The sequence below is a fragment of the Mesoplodon mirus genome, assembly GCF_964341445.2.
Source record: "Mesoplodon mirus genome assembly, chromosome: 2".
Lineage (NCBI taxonomy): Eukaryota > Metazoa > Chordata > Mammalia > Artiodactyla > Ziphiidae > Mesoplodon > Mesoplodon mirus.
The window spans coordinates 50,534,275-50,547,127 of NC_138977.1; the positions used below are offsets into that span (position 1 = coordinate 50,534,275).

At 42.6% G+C, this 12,853-nt stretch overlaps 1 protein-coding gene across 1 annotated transcript in view; it reads right to left on the reverse strand.

Annotated features, from left to right (window-relative positions):
• The window catches only part of SLC4A4 (solute carrier family 4 member 4), a 350,822-nt gene that overhangs the window by 295,886 nt on the left and 42,083 nt on the right, over positions 1-12,853 (reverse strand). The window contains exon 2 of the mRNA XM_082645180.1: positions 3,889-3,962. Coding sequence (XP_082501306.1) covers positions 3,889-3,961 — 73 coding nt within the window. The 5' untranslated portion in view covers position 3,962. The remainder of the gene's footprint in view (positions 1-3,888; positions 3,963-12,853) is intronic.

Consider the following 12,853-nt stretch of genomic DNA (forward strand, 5'->3'; position numbering starts at 1 on the left):
CCTGGGATCTTTCTTCCTATCTCAACCCCGGTTCACCCAACAAAGTTTGCCAATTTCCATTAAGTGTGTTTGAAATGAAAAATCAGTCTTGTTCCGCATAGTGGGCATTTCTGGGTCACTCTGGTAATGTCAATTTGTCATCTATAGACCAATTCTGTGGAAACGTCTGGGCGGGAGCCTTTTTGAACAGAAACAAATATGATATCTGAAATGTTACAAATTTTAAATGAGTTTATCCACAGTAACCACTCTATGCCAAAAATGTTAGCTTTACAAAACACAGTAACCACTGAAAGAACAGACATACAAGCCACTCTTTATTTTAAAGATTAAATTCGACGCTTGGTTTCCTTTCTCAAGAGTATCTTTTTAAACGATTAACACAAATGCACATGAGGCAAATTATGTGAAAAGGAGCTTTAGGTCTTTAAATATATATCTCACATAGACAAATTCATTATTTAAACAGAAGATGACTCCTCTTCTGACTCACTGTATTCTTAGTGAGTTTTGTAGCTGATGGTTTTCTATTGAGTTTTTAGAATGTGGATTAAGTGTCACACCACCCACTGAGAGTAGAGTTGAACCAGGTGAACTGAGGGTATGGTTGGAAATCTCAGCCTGTCTCCCCTGCTCAGAGCTACAGCATTAGAAAGAACTACCAGGGAGCATCTGACTCTTCTTGCCTTCAGGCTGAGCTGAATCCAGTCACCCCAAACTGAGCGACCTTAAGAAGAATTTTAAAAGCATAAACATTTCAGAGTAACTAGAGTTACTGGAAGTCACCCTAATAATCATTTAATGGAGTGCATCTTATTTGTGCAAATTACTTTAAGAAACAGTTTTATCTTAAGTTCACTTTTGCCAAGTGTGCTGCAATATACTTCAACCATGTTTATCCAAGAAGCAAGACAAATAAATACTTGGATAAAAGGAAACACATTTGATCACAGAAATGTTAGGTGTTCCAGCTCCTTCTTCTTCACCACACACATGCTTAACGAAGGAAGCCCCTCAGCTCCTTGCCCTTTGAGTTTCTGATCCTTAAACCTGGAGCACTTACTTCCGCCATAAATGTACCAGAAACTCAGCTACTTCATAACAAAAATAACAGTCTGCTTTCATTCAAGTACACTCTATGCAATTAAAAATGAGATAGACTCACATCCTTGCGGAAAACATTCCCATCTAAATCTTGATTAGAAGTCTTGACAGTCAAGTCATCTGTTTCTTCACTCTCAACCACTGGGACCATGAATAAGCCATCAAGCCCACCTCCATTTCAACTTCTTTACACTTTCACCTAGAGTTACTACAAAATTTAAGTGCTAGGTGAGAAAATGGATGAAGCCAGGTGAGAAAATGGGAGGGTCAACCGGGAACGCACTGAATTAGAAACAACAGTTTCTAATTACTGTTTCATGACTTCTGCTATAAGGAGCCCATACTGTTGGATGTTCACCAAATAATGGCCATAAGCAACCATCCTACAGGGCCTCAGGATTCAACCACAGGCAACTAGCTAAACATGCTTTGAAAGAAATGTAATCAACCCAAGCTCCACTTGATGTGAAAGATAATCATTAAAACAGAAGTCTTACCAGAATAGGAAAATACACAAAATCCATGTGGCAAGTTGAGTCATCACAAAGACAATTTTACAGATATTTCTACCTTTTGCCTTTTTTGTTTCTCCATAAAGAAACCCAGCTACAGATTTGTGTGCTATTCATTACAGTGTTGTCTTTTTTTTTTATTAGTTTCTGCTTTATAACAAAGTGAATCAGTCATACATATACATCTGTTCCCACATCCCTTCCCTCATGCTTCTCCCTCCCTCCCACCCTCCCCATACAGTGTTGTCTTAATTTTGTGCTTGAAAATCAAGGGGAAAACTTCTTAGTCAAAGCCTTAAGAAACCCATGTACAATATCCTACTGCAGTAGAGTGCTGTCAATCCTATAGACCTTACAAATTCAAGAGGTGATTTACATCTCCTGTGAACTTAGCTAGAAGGTTATTCTCAAGGAACACACACACAGAGAGAGTACACATCTCACCCCCAAGCTTTCTCACTGATTTTTCTACTTTAATTGTCCTGAAATTATAGGATATTTGCTCATTCCTACAGTATTTCTTATATTCATATGCTATAACTTTAAGATTCTTATCTCCCCTTTGACACTGGGACAGTGACAGAGTCAGCACAATGAAGACTTAGCAGCATGGGTTACAAGAATCTTCAGACAAAAGTTTTACTATTTTGCTTTCACTAACTTGGCATTTTCCCACAGTCATGTTGTAAAAGTGCAAGGAACCCATAAAACAATATAAAAGAAAATATTGTGGTTTCCTTTTTCCTAAGAAACGTAGGCATCAAATTCTTATTAGTCAGTCTCAAGAGTATACATGTGGGAAGTGGGGAGATGGGGGGCTGGGGGAACCAATACTCCAGCACTACAGGGTCAGAAGAAACTTACCTAGGAAACATAATGGCCACACTATTCACACTATCCCAGGTGGCACAGGAGTATCACTTGCCTGGGACCTGGTGTTCAGTCTGGTTGACGAATCACTCCAGAACACACAGTACCCACCTTCTTTTTCCCAACTCCACCACCCCTCTGGTCCAAGTCTTTGGTAGGCATTAAGTAATTACCAAATGGTACCCATCAGACTGGAGTTTCCAAAATACGTATGAATCCTTTTCTCAGGTGATTTTAAAGGGCAGAATTTAGGACATGGTTCACCAGGAAGTCTTACTTAACTTTATGAGTACTGTCTAGAACCTTGATTATTTTTAAAACTGTCATTATAAATGTTGTATACCTGTCACGCCTTCACATAATTATTTTAATAAATATTAATTAAGCCCTGCCTTATGACTATCAAATAAATAGTATTATTCCCACATCATTGATAAGTCAAGAGACAAGAGAAGAAAAGGCACACTGAAAGCACCATGGCACCAGCTAAAATTTAACTCTTATTTGATTTTCAACTGGCACTGGAGAACATTAATAAAAGAGGTCCTAGAGATTTTTTAAGTAAAAAATGCTTGTCTCAGAAACTAACACACCATTGTAAAGCAATTATACTCCAATAAAGATGTTAAAAAAAAAAAAGAGTAAGAGTGACAACATCAAGAAAGGGTCTACAGATATAGATATTAAAAAGATAATAATAGAATATTATAATAGACTTTTGAATATTAAAAAAATAAACTACCCAAACTCAGTACAAAAATGTATAGATAAAGTGAATAGATAAACGTATTCATTCATTAAATAAACTGAATTTGTAATTAAAAACTTTCCCACAAAGAAAACTCAGCCCCAAGTGGCTTCCCTGTAAAAAAAAAAAAAAAAATGCTTGTCCATCTTTTCTTAACTGAGACACATCCATAAGTACCACTCTTTATCTCCTCAGCTTAGCCCCATGTTTCCTGTAGTAATGGTATCATTCTCTGCAACATCTGTTTTTCTAACCTGCAGGCTATAAGAAAGAATATTAGAAGATACTGCCAAATACATTTATATAAATCTAGCAGCTTCCTTGAATTAGTTATTGGAAGGTAGTTAATATTATCTGGCAAAATATTTATTTCTGACAGAGAGGCACAGCTAACACAGGCACCTGCTTCAAAGTAAGACCTTTTAGTAGTTGTTGTTGTCAACCATGCGGGATAACACTGATTCAAATTCTGATGATCCACGGAAGTTCTTAGAATTACTCTGTGTTGAAGCAAAATGTGGAGATTCATGAAACTCCACAGATAGGCTTGGGTTTTTAACTTCAAAATTATAAGATACATGAAATGCATGAGTGCTATTATTTACAAAGACATATGTATATGCATATACACTTCCCCAGACCCAGCGAGCTCACCTTCTACTTCTTCTTCATCACACACATGCTTAAGGAAGGAAGCCCCTCTGTCCAGGACAGCTTCATCCTCCATCCTATAGTAATAAAAAAGAAAAAAAGAATGCTCAGACTTCTCCTGGAGTGAGCCACTGGACACAGCCCAGCTTCTGGGCAGGTGAACCTGCAAGCTGCTGTTCATGTTAACAGGGCAGAGTCCCTCTTCCTTTGGTGTCTGCTGCTGCTTCACTCCTTCAGCTCCGCTCATTGGTGCTTGAGAATATGCCGGTCCCACATAGCTTCAGTTCTAACCTTGACAGGGCACCCACAGGGACAGGTAAGAGAAAATCATCTCGATCCTTTAGGCTGGATGCTGGGGGTTCTCCCCTTTGGGATGGACCCCCAAAAAAAGATGAAAGGAAAAAAAAATACCAAGAGAGGAAGTTTGGTGTGCCTGGAGTGCTCGTGATGATCGTTTGTGGAAATCCAGCTTCAGTGCTTAGCTCTTAAAACACCCACTGCATAAAAATGTATACCCTCACACACACACACGCACACATGCACACCCACCCACGCACAGAAAGCGACAGGGAGCTAGGCTAGTGCACAGTGGAAGCCTAGCTTCCAGCCAGCCTCTTAATACCAGCACAGCCCAGTGTTCTCTGTTGAGTGGCAAGCTTTGAGTCACATGTTGGCCTTACGAAAATCTGACATCTGAGGATTATCCAGCAACCCGGCTTCGGCAACAGTCACATATATATGCCACCCATTCATTCATTTTCCACATTCTTAATCACACGTCTCTCTCTGTGTGTATCTGTCCTGTTAACTCTTCCCTGAAGGGCATAAAGTTCTTCATTTCATAGCCACATTATGCTGTCCTCCTGTCTCCTTACATAATAGGATGTCTGCAATTTCCTATGCTAAATAAGACCTCAGGATCCAACCAAGTAAGGACAGCGTTTGTACGGCCTCCAGATGCCAAACATGTCTCTGGTTTATAGAATAAGTTAAGGTTTATTTCCATATTCTGTGACTTCTTTTCATTGCATTAACTTTGATATACAGAATTCCATGAACTCTATTTATAGTGAAAGCAGAAAGAAATCCCAAATTGCTCAAATGCTGCTTGTGTCGTACCGGTCTAGAAACAAAGAACGCTCTCTGAGGACAGCTGTCCTATGTCATACCGTACATGAGCTCTACCAGAGAATGAAATGTTCACTCTGTACTCCATTCATCCAATTATATGCTCGGGTATTGAATACCGTACTGTAGGTCTGTTTTCCATACTGTCTGTATAACTTATTCTTGTGCTTCCCATATTTGTTATCATCTATGTGATATGCACTGAATTCACTTTTTCTTCCTTTCTATTTTAGGAGCATCTCACAAAGCAACCATCTGAGCTTAAAAAGTCAGAAATATGGTGTCAGGTAGACCTGGATTTTAAAAACCTAGTTCTACCTCTTAGTATTTGTATCACCTAGAGCAAAGCATCCAACTTTTTTGAGCTTTGGTTTTACCATCTCCAAAATAGGGGGAAATAATATCAACCTTGTAGGAAATTCAAATCAGGTAACACACATGAAAGCACTCAGTTTTGTGCCTAGCACCTGTTACATGTTTAATAAAGGTTTGTTTCCTTCCTTTCTTCTTCACCTGACCTTTATTGGTGGACAATGCCATTAAGAAACTCATTACTTTTGGAAACTTGCAGAATATCCTTTTTCAGGGATATGGGTCTTATACGTAAAAGTTCATCTTTTTTCCTTTTCTCTACTCAAACTAAAAATATAAAACTAAATAAAAACAGGACATGGATCAGCCAGCAGGATCACAGTAGAAAAGAAAATGCCTTGAAGATCTGAGAAGTCAAGTCAGTTACCAGCCTCTGTGAGCCTCTGGTTCCCATGAAGATGAAATAATCCAACATATTCACTGATTCAGCAAATATTTATTTAGTGTCTGCTATGTTCCTGGCACTCTTGAGAGGGAGGGGAATACATTTTTGAATAAGGCAGACAAAATGCCTCAAAAACTAATAATAAATAGATGAACAAGGTAATCTTAGCATTAATTGCTTTGCAGAAAAATATAATAATAAGGCAGGGGGCTACTTAGCATAAGGTGGTTCAGATGTGGATTCAGGGAGGTGACATTTGAGCAGAGATGAAAATGATAGGAAGAAACCAGGCATTTGACAATCTGAGGGCAGAACATTCCAAACAAAGAGAATAGCAAGTGCAAAGGCCTTAAGGTGGGAAGAAGTTTAGCATGTTATAGGAACAGAGCAAGGTCAGTGAGGCTGCACAGACAGACAGAAGATCAACCGGAGGTGACAATGCAGGAGGGAATCAGGGCCATGCAGCTCATGGTAAGAAGTTAGAATTTTAGGTGTTACGGCAGCCTCTGAAGAGTTTTAAGATGGAAAGTGACTTGAGCTGTTTTGCCTTTCAAAGGATCACTCTGGCTGCTATGTGAAAAGCGCATAGTCAGGAGACAAAAGAAACTAAGAAACTATCTCAGGAGTCTATGGGAGAAACAGGTTTCAGGGGAGGAACCAAAGGTTCTTTTCTGGCCACTTTATGGTTGAGATGCTTATTATATATAAAAAAAGAACTGTCAGGCACACAACTAGATGGAGGTCTAAGGCTAGAGCTCAGAAGCCTAAGGTTGGAGATAAAAATTGGGGAATCAACGAATAAAGCTGGTATCTGAAGCTATTACTAGATGAAATGCAGGAATAAAATACAGAAATAGAGGAGTTGACCTAAGATCAAGTGCCAGGCATGCCGGGCATGCCAACATTTAACAAGCAGAGCAGAGGAACAAAAGCAGCCAATGAGGTAAGAGGAAAACCAGGAAAGAGTGATGTCAAGGAAGTTGAGGAAAGAGGAGAGTGCCACTATCGAGAGGCTGAGAAAGACCCAGACAGAGAAGAAAAACTTGGGTTTGGCAATATGGAGGTCATTGGTGACGATGACCAAAGTACTTCAAACATACCATGCACAGTGCTAGACACACAGGCAGCATTCAGTCGTTCCCTTTTCTCTTTCCTGCCCTCCTCCATTCATTCATTCAGTAAATATTTGCTGAGTACCTACTAGGTGCCAGGCACCCTTCTGGGCACTGGAGATACAGTGATGAGCAAGACAGACAAAGGCTCTGGTGTAATCATATCTGCCTTCTCGAAGACTTCCCCTAGCAATCTGAGGGTTGGTCCAAAGAACAAGACCCCATCAGTAATACAGCATTTGTAGACCTAGATTAGGATGACAGCTTAATGGAGAAATTTCCTTAAAAGACCTTGGAAACACAACAAAATCCTGAAGTCCTGTACTACTGCATCTACATTCATAGTACTGTCTCCCCTTCAGGAAACAAAGAGTAGTTTGGCCCACATTTCTTCTCAGAACAAACGCTTTCCATTCCTATCAACCTACAGAATCCAACACAATTTCCCGCAGAATATCATTTCTGCACCCCACCATTAATCACGCTGGTCCCAAAGTCATTTATTGACTTTCCACACATTCCCTAAATAAAATGCTTATTAGCCTTTGCACCTAAGCCCTTCCCAAAATCGCATACAACAAACAATCAAAGCAGAATTAAAGGAAGAACGCAGTAACAATTGAAGGAGACCGTACAAACGTGAATGCCCAGAGCCCTCTTCCTGGGTGGAGAAAACCATCCAGCCTAACTGAAGCACTGTCCCCAGACTCTGTCTGAGTTAGAGTGAGAATAATGGTTGGGGCATTCTTTGGCTCTTTGATACATATTTCACATTCCCTCCAAGACTATACATAGCAAGTAATTAGAAACCTAGTTCTTTCTGATGGACAATGCAGAGCATCTGTAAGCAGCCTCCTCCTCCCTGTAGGAAGTGAAAAAGAAAATGCAAACTGAAAATATAAAACCTGCACGCTCAGAGCAGCCCTCTCCCCATCAAGACCAAGTGCAGCCTGGCACATCTGGGCTTTTGCACCAAGTACAGGGATTTTACAGCTTTCTTCCATCTTTATACCACAAGCGTCAATTATTTGGGTTTGTGTTCGCCCTCCCCACCAAATCCTCTCAGCAGTTGCTTGCTATTATTAGTAAGACATCTTTCAAAATGACCGTCTGACCCAACCAGGTTTCCCCTCTATCATTAAGAAGAAATGAACTCATCTGGTCCCTAATCAGGCCCCCAAATCCATTCTGAAATGATCCTTTCATACGAACTGCACTTGCTGAAAACAAAGAAGGGAAGGAGCATGCTTCTAAACAGAGCCCTAGGTTGCTCGCATCGCCAGCATGAGGCAAAGTTCAGAACAGATTTGCAAGCTTCTCACCATCATCACGGGGATAAGGGTCATACCAGTCAGTATAAAATCCACACGGGGCCAATACTGCCTTCCTTCAACAGGGCCTCTGACAGCAGAAGTTAGACCCCTTCCCCAGAAGCCCACACAACATGGGGCTTCTCTCATCCTCCATTATTCTGGGACACAAAAGTGATTTAACTGTAACACATGTCAAATCTGCTGCCAAACGGACCGGCTCTCAGCAGCCGGTCCTAATCGCCGAACAGGCTTGTAAGGGTGACTTAAGCCCGGCACGAGAAACATGTGTGCAAAACTGTCAGCCACTGGGCCATGGGCACCCATCGACATTCCACTCCTCTGAGTTCCCACCCCTAGAGCCCTCGCCAACTGCCAACGTGCTCACCAGCTAGTCCACACAGAGCAAGCAGCTGCCACTCAGCCCGTCAGCAAGTGGCAGGCCGCCAGCATACAAGTTTCAGAATACGAGCATGCCCTGTCACAGTGCTGCTAAAGGTTGAAGGTCTTTGGTGTGCTAGCCTTTAGATTAGCCTCACTTGCCCTCCCATCTCCCTTCTCCCATCCCTCCCCTGTTCTGTCTCCCACGCCAGCATTTCACTCGTCTCTATAGTAACAGCATCTGGTTTCAGGGTTATAACTTTATGCAGAGCAATTCTCCTCCTAACTGAAGGCTTTTGCCAAAAGATGCACTAGCAGCAAAAAGGCTGCTGCTTAAGGTGGAGCCACGTGTTCCCTTGCCACCCCAGGACCGCGGCTATGTTCTGAGCTGCAGGGTCACAGCCGCAGCAGCACCCAGACCCAGGAAAGCGGAAAGCAGCCCTCTGACCTTGGCACACTGCTGTGTACATAGAGGAATCATTCTGGGGCTTATAGCCCCACTCCCAGAGCCAACCCCCTCTCCTCCACACCCTGTTCTCCAATTAACCAAGCCGCACGTGGATCGAATGAACAGTGGGGCTTTCTGACTGCTTCCAAAAAGGCACCAGACCATGGCACCCTAGGGAGCAGAACGGCTCCAGTTGTTCACAAGTCCATACCCGACTTTGACACCACCGGTTCTTTCCATGCGTACAACTTAAAGTTAATCAGTTAACCTCACATTAAAGCTCATCTCACTTTATCCTCACTAGCTGTTTACAACAGCGAGGGAACCCCATAATCTCTCACTTTACAACAGCTTTCCTGTGCACAGCAAATGTTTACACACATGCCCACACACACTGAAGTGACGCATGCAGGGGAGTGGACAAATACCAGGAAGTGAAGAGTTGTATTATTAGTATTAGCTGTTGCTGTCGTGAAAATTATATTTACACTGTGCATAAGGGCCTTTCCTTGAGGACTAAAAGGGGTTCATCTCAAGTCTCAGAGCTCAAATGCAGGCTGTCCTTGCTCCTTGGCTGGTCTTAGATCAGATGGGAGGCAAAAAAATCAGTATTTTCACAGGTCTTTTTCAGGAGCCACACAGAATGCAACCACCAGTACTGACATCTAAAATTATACCCTCACACACACATCCCCGAATTCTATTTCCTATTCAACTCATCTCTAAGAAGTGGGGAACCGTTTTCATCACCCATTATTTGCCAACGTGATGTTTTCTTTCAAACTTTGTAAACCACACAGTGTTTTACTGGTGCCTTTGTTGTTTTGGAAAATCTGCCGGCCACGTTTTCAACATACACATAAAGAATAACACCGGTTCTCCAAAGCACAGGCGACAGGGGAGAGCAATCCCAGTGGCTGCAAAGAGCACTGCCATCTTTCGGCAACACGTGTTCACTACAGGGAAGTGGACAGCAGGGGCGGAGGAAAAGCTGCAACTGTTTCCTTCCTAACTTCACCTGTCATCGGGTGCTGAGAGGGCCTTCCACTCCCACAGGGAGGAAGGGAGAAGAACGCGGGTGTGGGCTTAACTGTAGAGACTCCTGGAGCTCTGGACGTAGGTGCTGGGGGAAAGAAACATCAACGTGGCAAACCTGACAAGCATGACTAATGGCAGAGGCGAGTCCCAGCGATCAGGCGGCAGCAAAGCAAAGCAAATCCCCTCCACAGAGTTCAGGAGTGCCCTCAGCAGTCTGGAAATGTACACAGGCCCGAGGCCAGGGAGAAAGGGGTGACAGCCCCACTCGAAATCAGACTTCACACTGGATAAAAGGTGAAAATGGAATCCAGAGCAGGATCACGCCAAACATAATTCCGGATTTATGAACTGCATTAAAAGTTCATTTGCACTCTCGGGCATTTATCCTAGAGAAGTGAAAACTTATTTTCACACAGAAACCTGTACATGAATGTTCAGAGCAGCTTTATTTGTAATAGCCAAAAACTAGTAATTAGCCCAGATGTCTTTCAACAGGTGAATGGTTAAACCAACTGGTATATCCATACCATGGAGTACTGCTTAGCAATAAAAAGAAACAAACTATTGGTGAAAAAAAAGTAAATTGAATGAATCTCCAAGAGATTAGGCTATGAAAAAGGCCAATCCCAAAAGGTTACATACTGTATGGTTCCATTTATGCAACATTTTTGAAATGACAAAATTTTTTTTTTTTTTTTTTTTTTTTTTTTTTGCTGTACGCGGGCCTCTCACTGCTGTGGCCTCTCCCGTTGCGGAGCACAGGCTCCGGACGCACAGGCTCAGCGGCCATGGCTCACGGGCCCAGCCGCTCCGCGGCATATGGGATCCTCCCAGACCGGGGCACGAACCCGTATCCCCTGCATCGGCAGGCGGACTCTCAACCACTGCGCCACCAGGGAGGCCAAAATGACAAAATTTTAGATGCGAAGGACAGGTTAGTGGTGACCAGAGTATAGAGATGGCAGTGGGTGGTGCTCATGGTTATAAAAGGGCAACATGAAAGGTCCTTGCTGAGTTGGTCCTGTTCAGTATCTTACCTGTGGTGATAAATACACGAATCTACACAGTTGATAAAATTGTACAGAACTAAAAACACACACATACACCCATACAAAGAAATAAGTACAAATAAAACTGAGGAAATCTGAATAAGTGGATCATAAGTGATCAGTGAATCATATCAGTGCCAAAGTCCTGGTCGTGATACTATACTAAAGTTTTGCAAAATGTTAATGGTGGGGAATACTGTCAGTATACAAGTGATCTCTCTGTATTATTTCTCAAATATACATGTGAATCTACAATTATTTCAATAAAAATTTCAATTTAGAAAAGGTCATTTCAAATCTGCTTTTTAAAATTTCCCCTGGAAACTTTATTTAATATGATGGCCAGTTACAGAAGCTGGTCCATCTACACATATGCAGAATCAGGTAAAAGGGAGTGCAAATCCCAGATGCGCCCTTTAGTAACTGTGTAACCTTGGGAAAGTTAGTTAACCTCTGGCTTCAGTGTACTTTAAAATGACCCTAAAACACTTCATAAGTGACTTAGGGTATTAAGTAAGTAAGTTCCCAGAGTAAATATATTCAATTAATTTTAGTTGAATCTAAATCTAAGGTCCCAAGGGTCCAGAGAGTATAGTAGAGTAATTAACAGTCTTACAAGCCCAAAGGCCATAGTTCTGTCCCCATAAGCAAATGCACGGGAGTGTCAACTGGGGAGACCAGCAATAAACTGTCCCTCAAGGCCAAGGATCAAACTCCTCTCTCCCATCTTCTGCATGTTGGGGCAAGGTCTTCTGCACTGTCCTCAGACTGCTGACTGAGCTCTGAAAGGCTGGAGCAGGCTCGGCAATAAAGGACAGGGAAAGAACTAGTAGCATGATGGAGACAGCGTGAAGGGAGAGGAAGGGCCTGGAGGCTCAGGGGAGGTGACAGATGAAGGGAGAAATTGTAGAGAGGGTACTAAGTGCTGAAAAGGGAACAGCTTGCCTGACCCCCTGGGACATCCGCCTGACTTACCCTTACACCCTTTAATTTTTTTTAATGGGCTGGTCCACTTGCTTCCAAACCATATGCTTCTGCTTTTGACCAGAGTTCCTACATCAAAAATTCAGCACTTTGCCCACTGAAAGTTTTCTCAGAGTTTTGACTGTTAGGAACAGGAAAAGGAGGCTCCCTTCTCAACTCTTAACTTTCAACTGCCCTTCTTCAAGGGCCCAGGTATGAAAACAGAAAGGTCCTAAGAGAGAGTTCAGGAGAGAACTGGAAGGCTGGGGCTACTCCATGGGACAGCCAGGAGGGAAGCAGTGGGCACATCCATCCTGTTCCCCAAATCCTCCCTGCGGCCAGCCCTCCAGCCAAGAGCCAGACCGAACCAGCAGCCAAGTAAAGAAGGCAGAGCAAAGGAAAGAAGGGGAGGCCCACAGGGTAAAAGTGGGGGAAAGGGCATCTATAGCTGGAAACCCATCCTGCAACGCATGCGCCAACATGTCCAGGCTTAGAAGTGAGTGTATCGGGGTTGGAATGCTACCTGCCTTCCCACCAATGGTTTCTAACTGGTCTTCCTGGCTCTGAACTCACTCCCCACTCATCCATCCATCTATAGAACAAATCTGGTATCATTCTTCTTTTAAAGATCATTCATTACATTGCAGATGAAGTCCAAACTGCTCAACATGGAATTTAAGGCTTATCATGAGCTTTCCACACGTAGCTCTGGCCACTCTCCACGCCATTTCATTCCCTGAACAGGCTACCATACCATCGTGTACATGCTGTTTCCTCTAAAT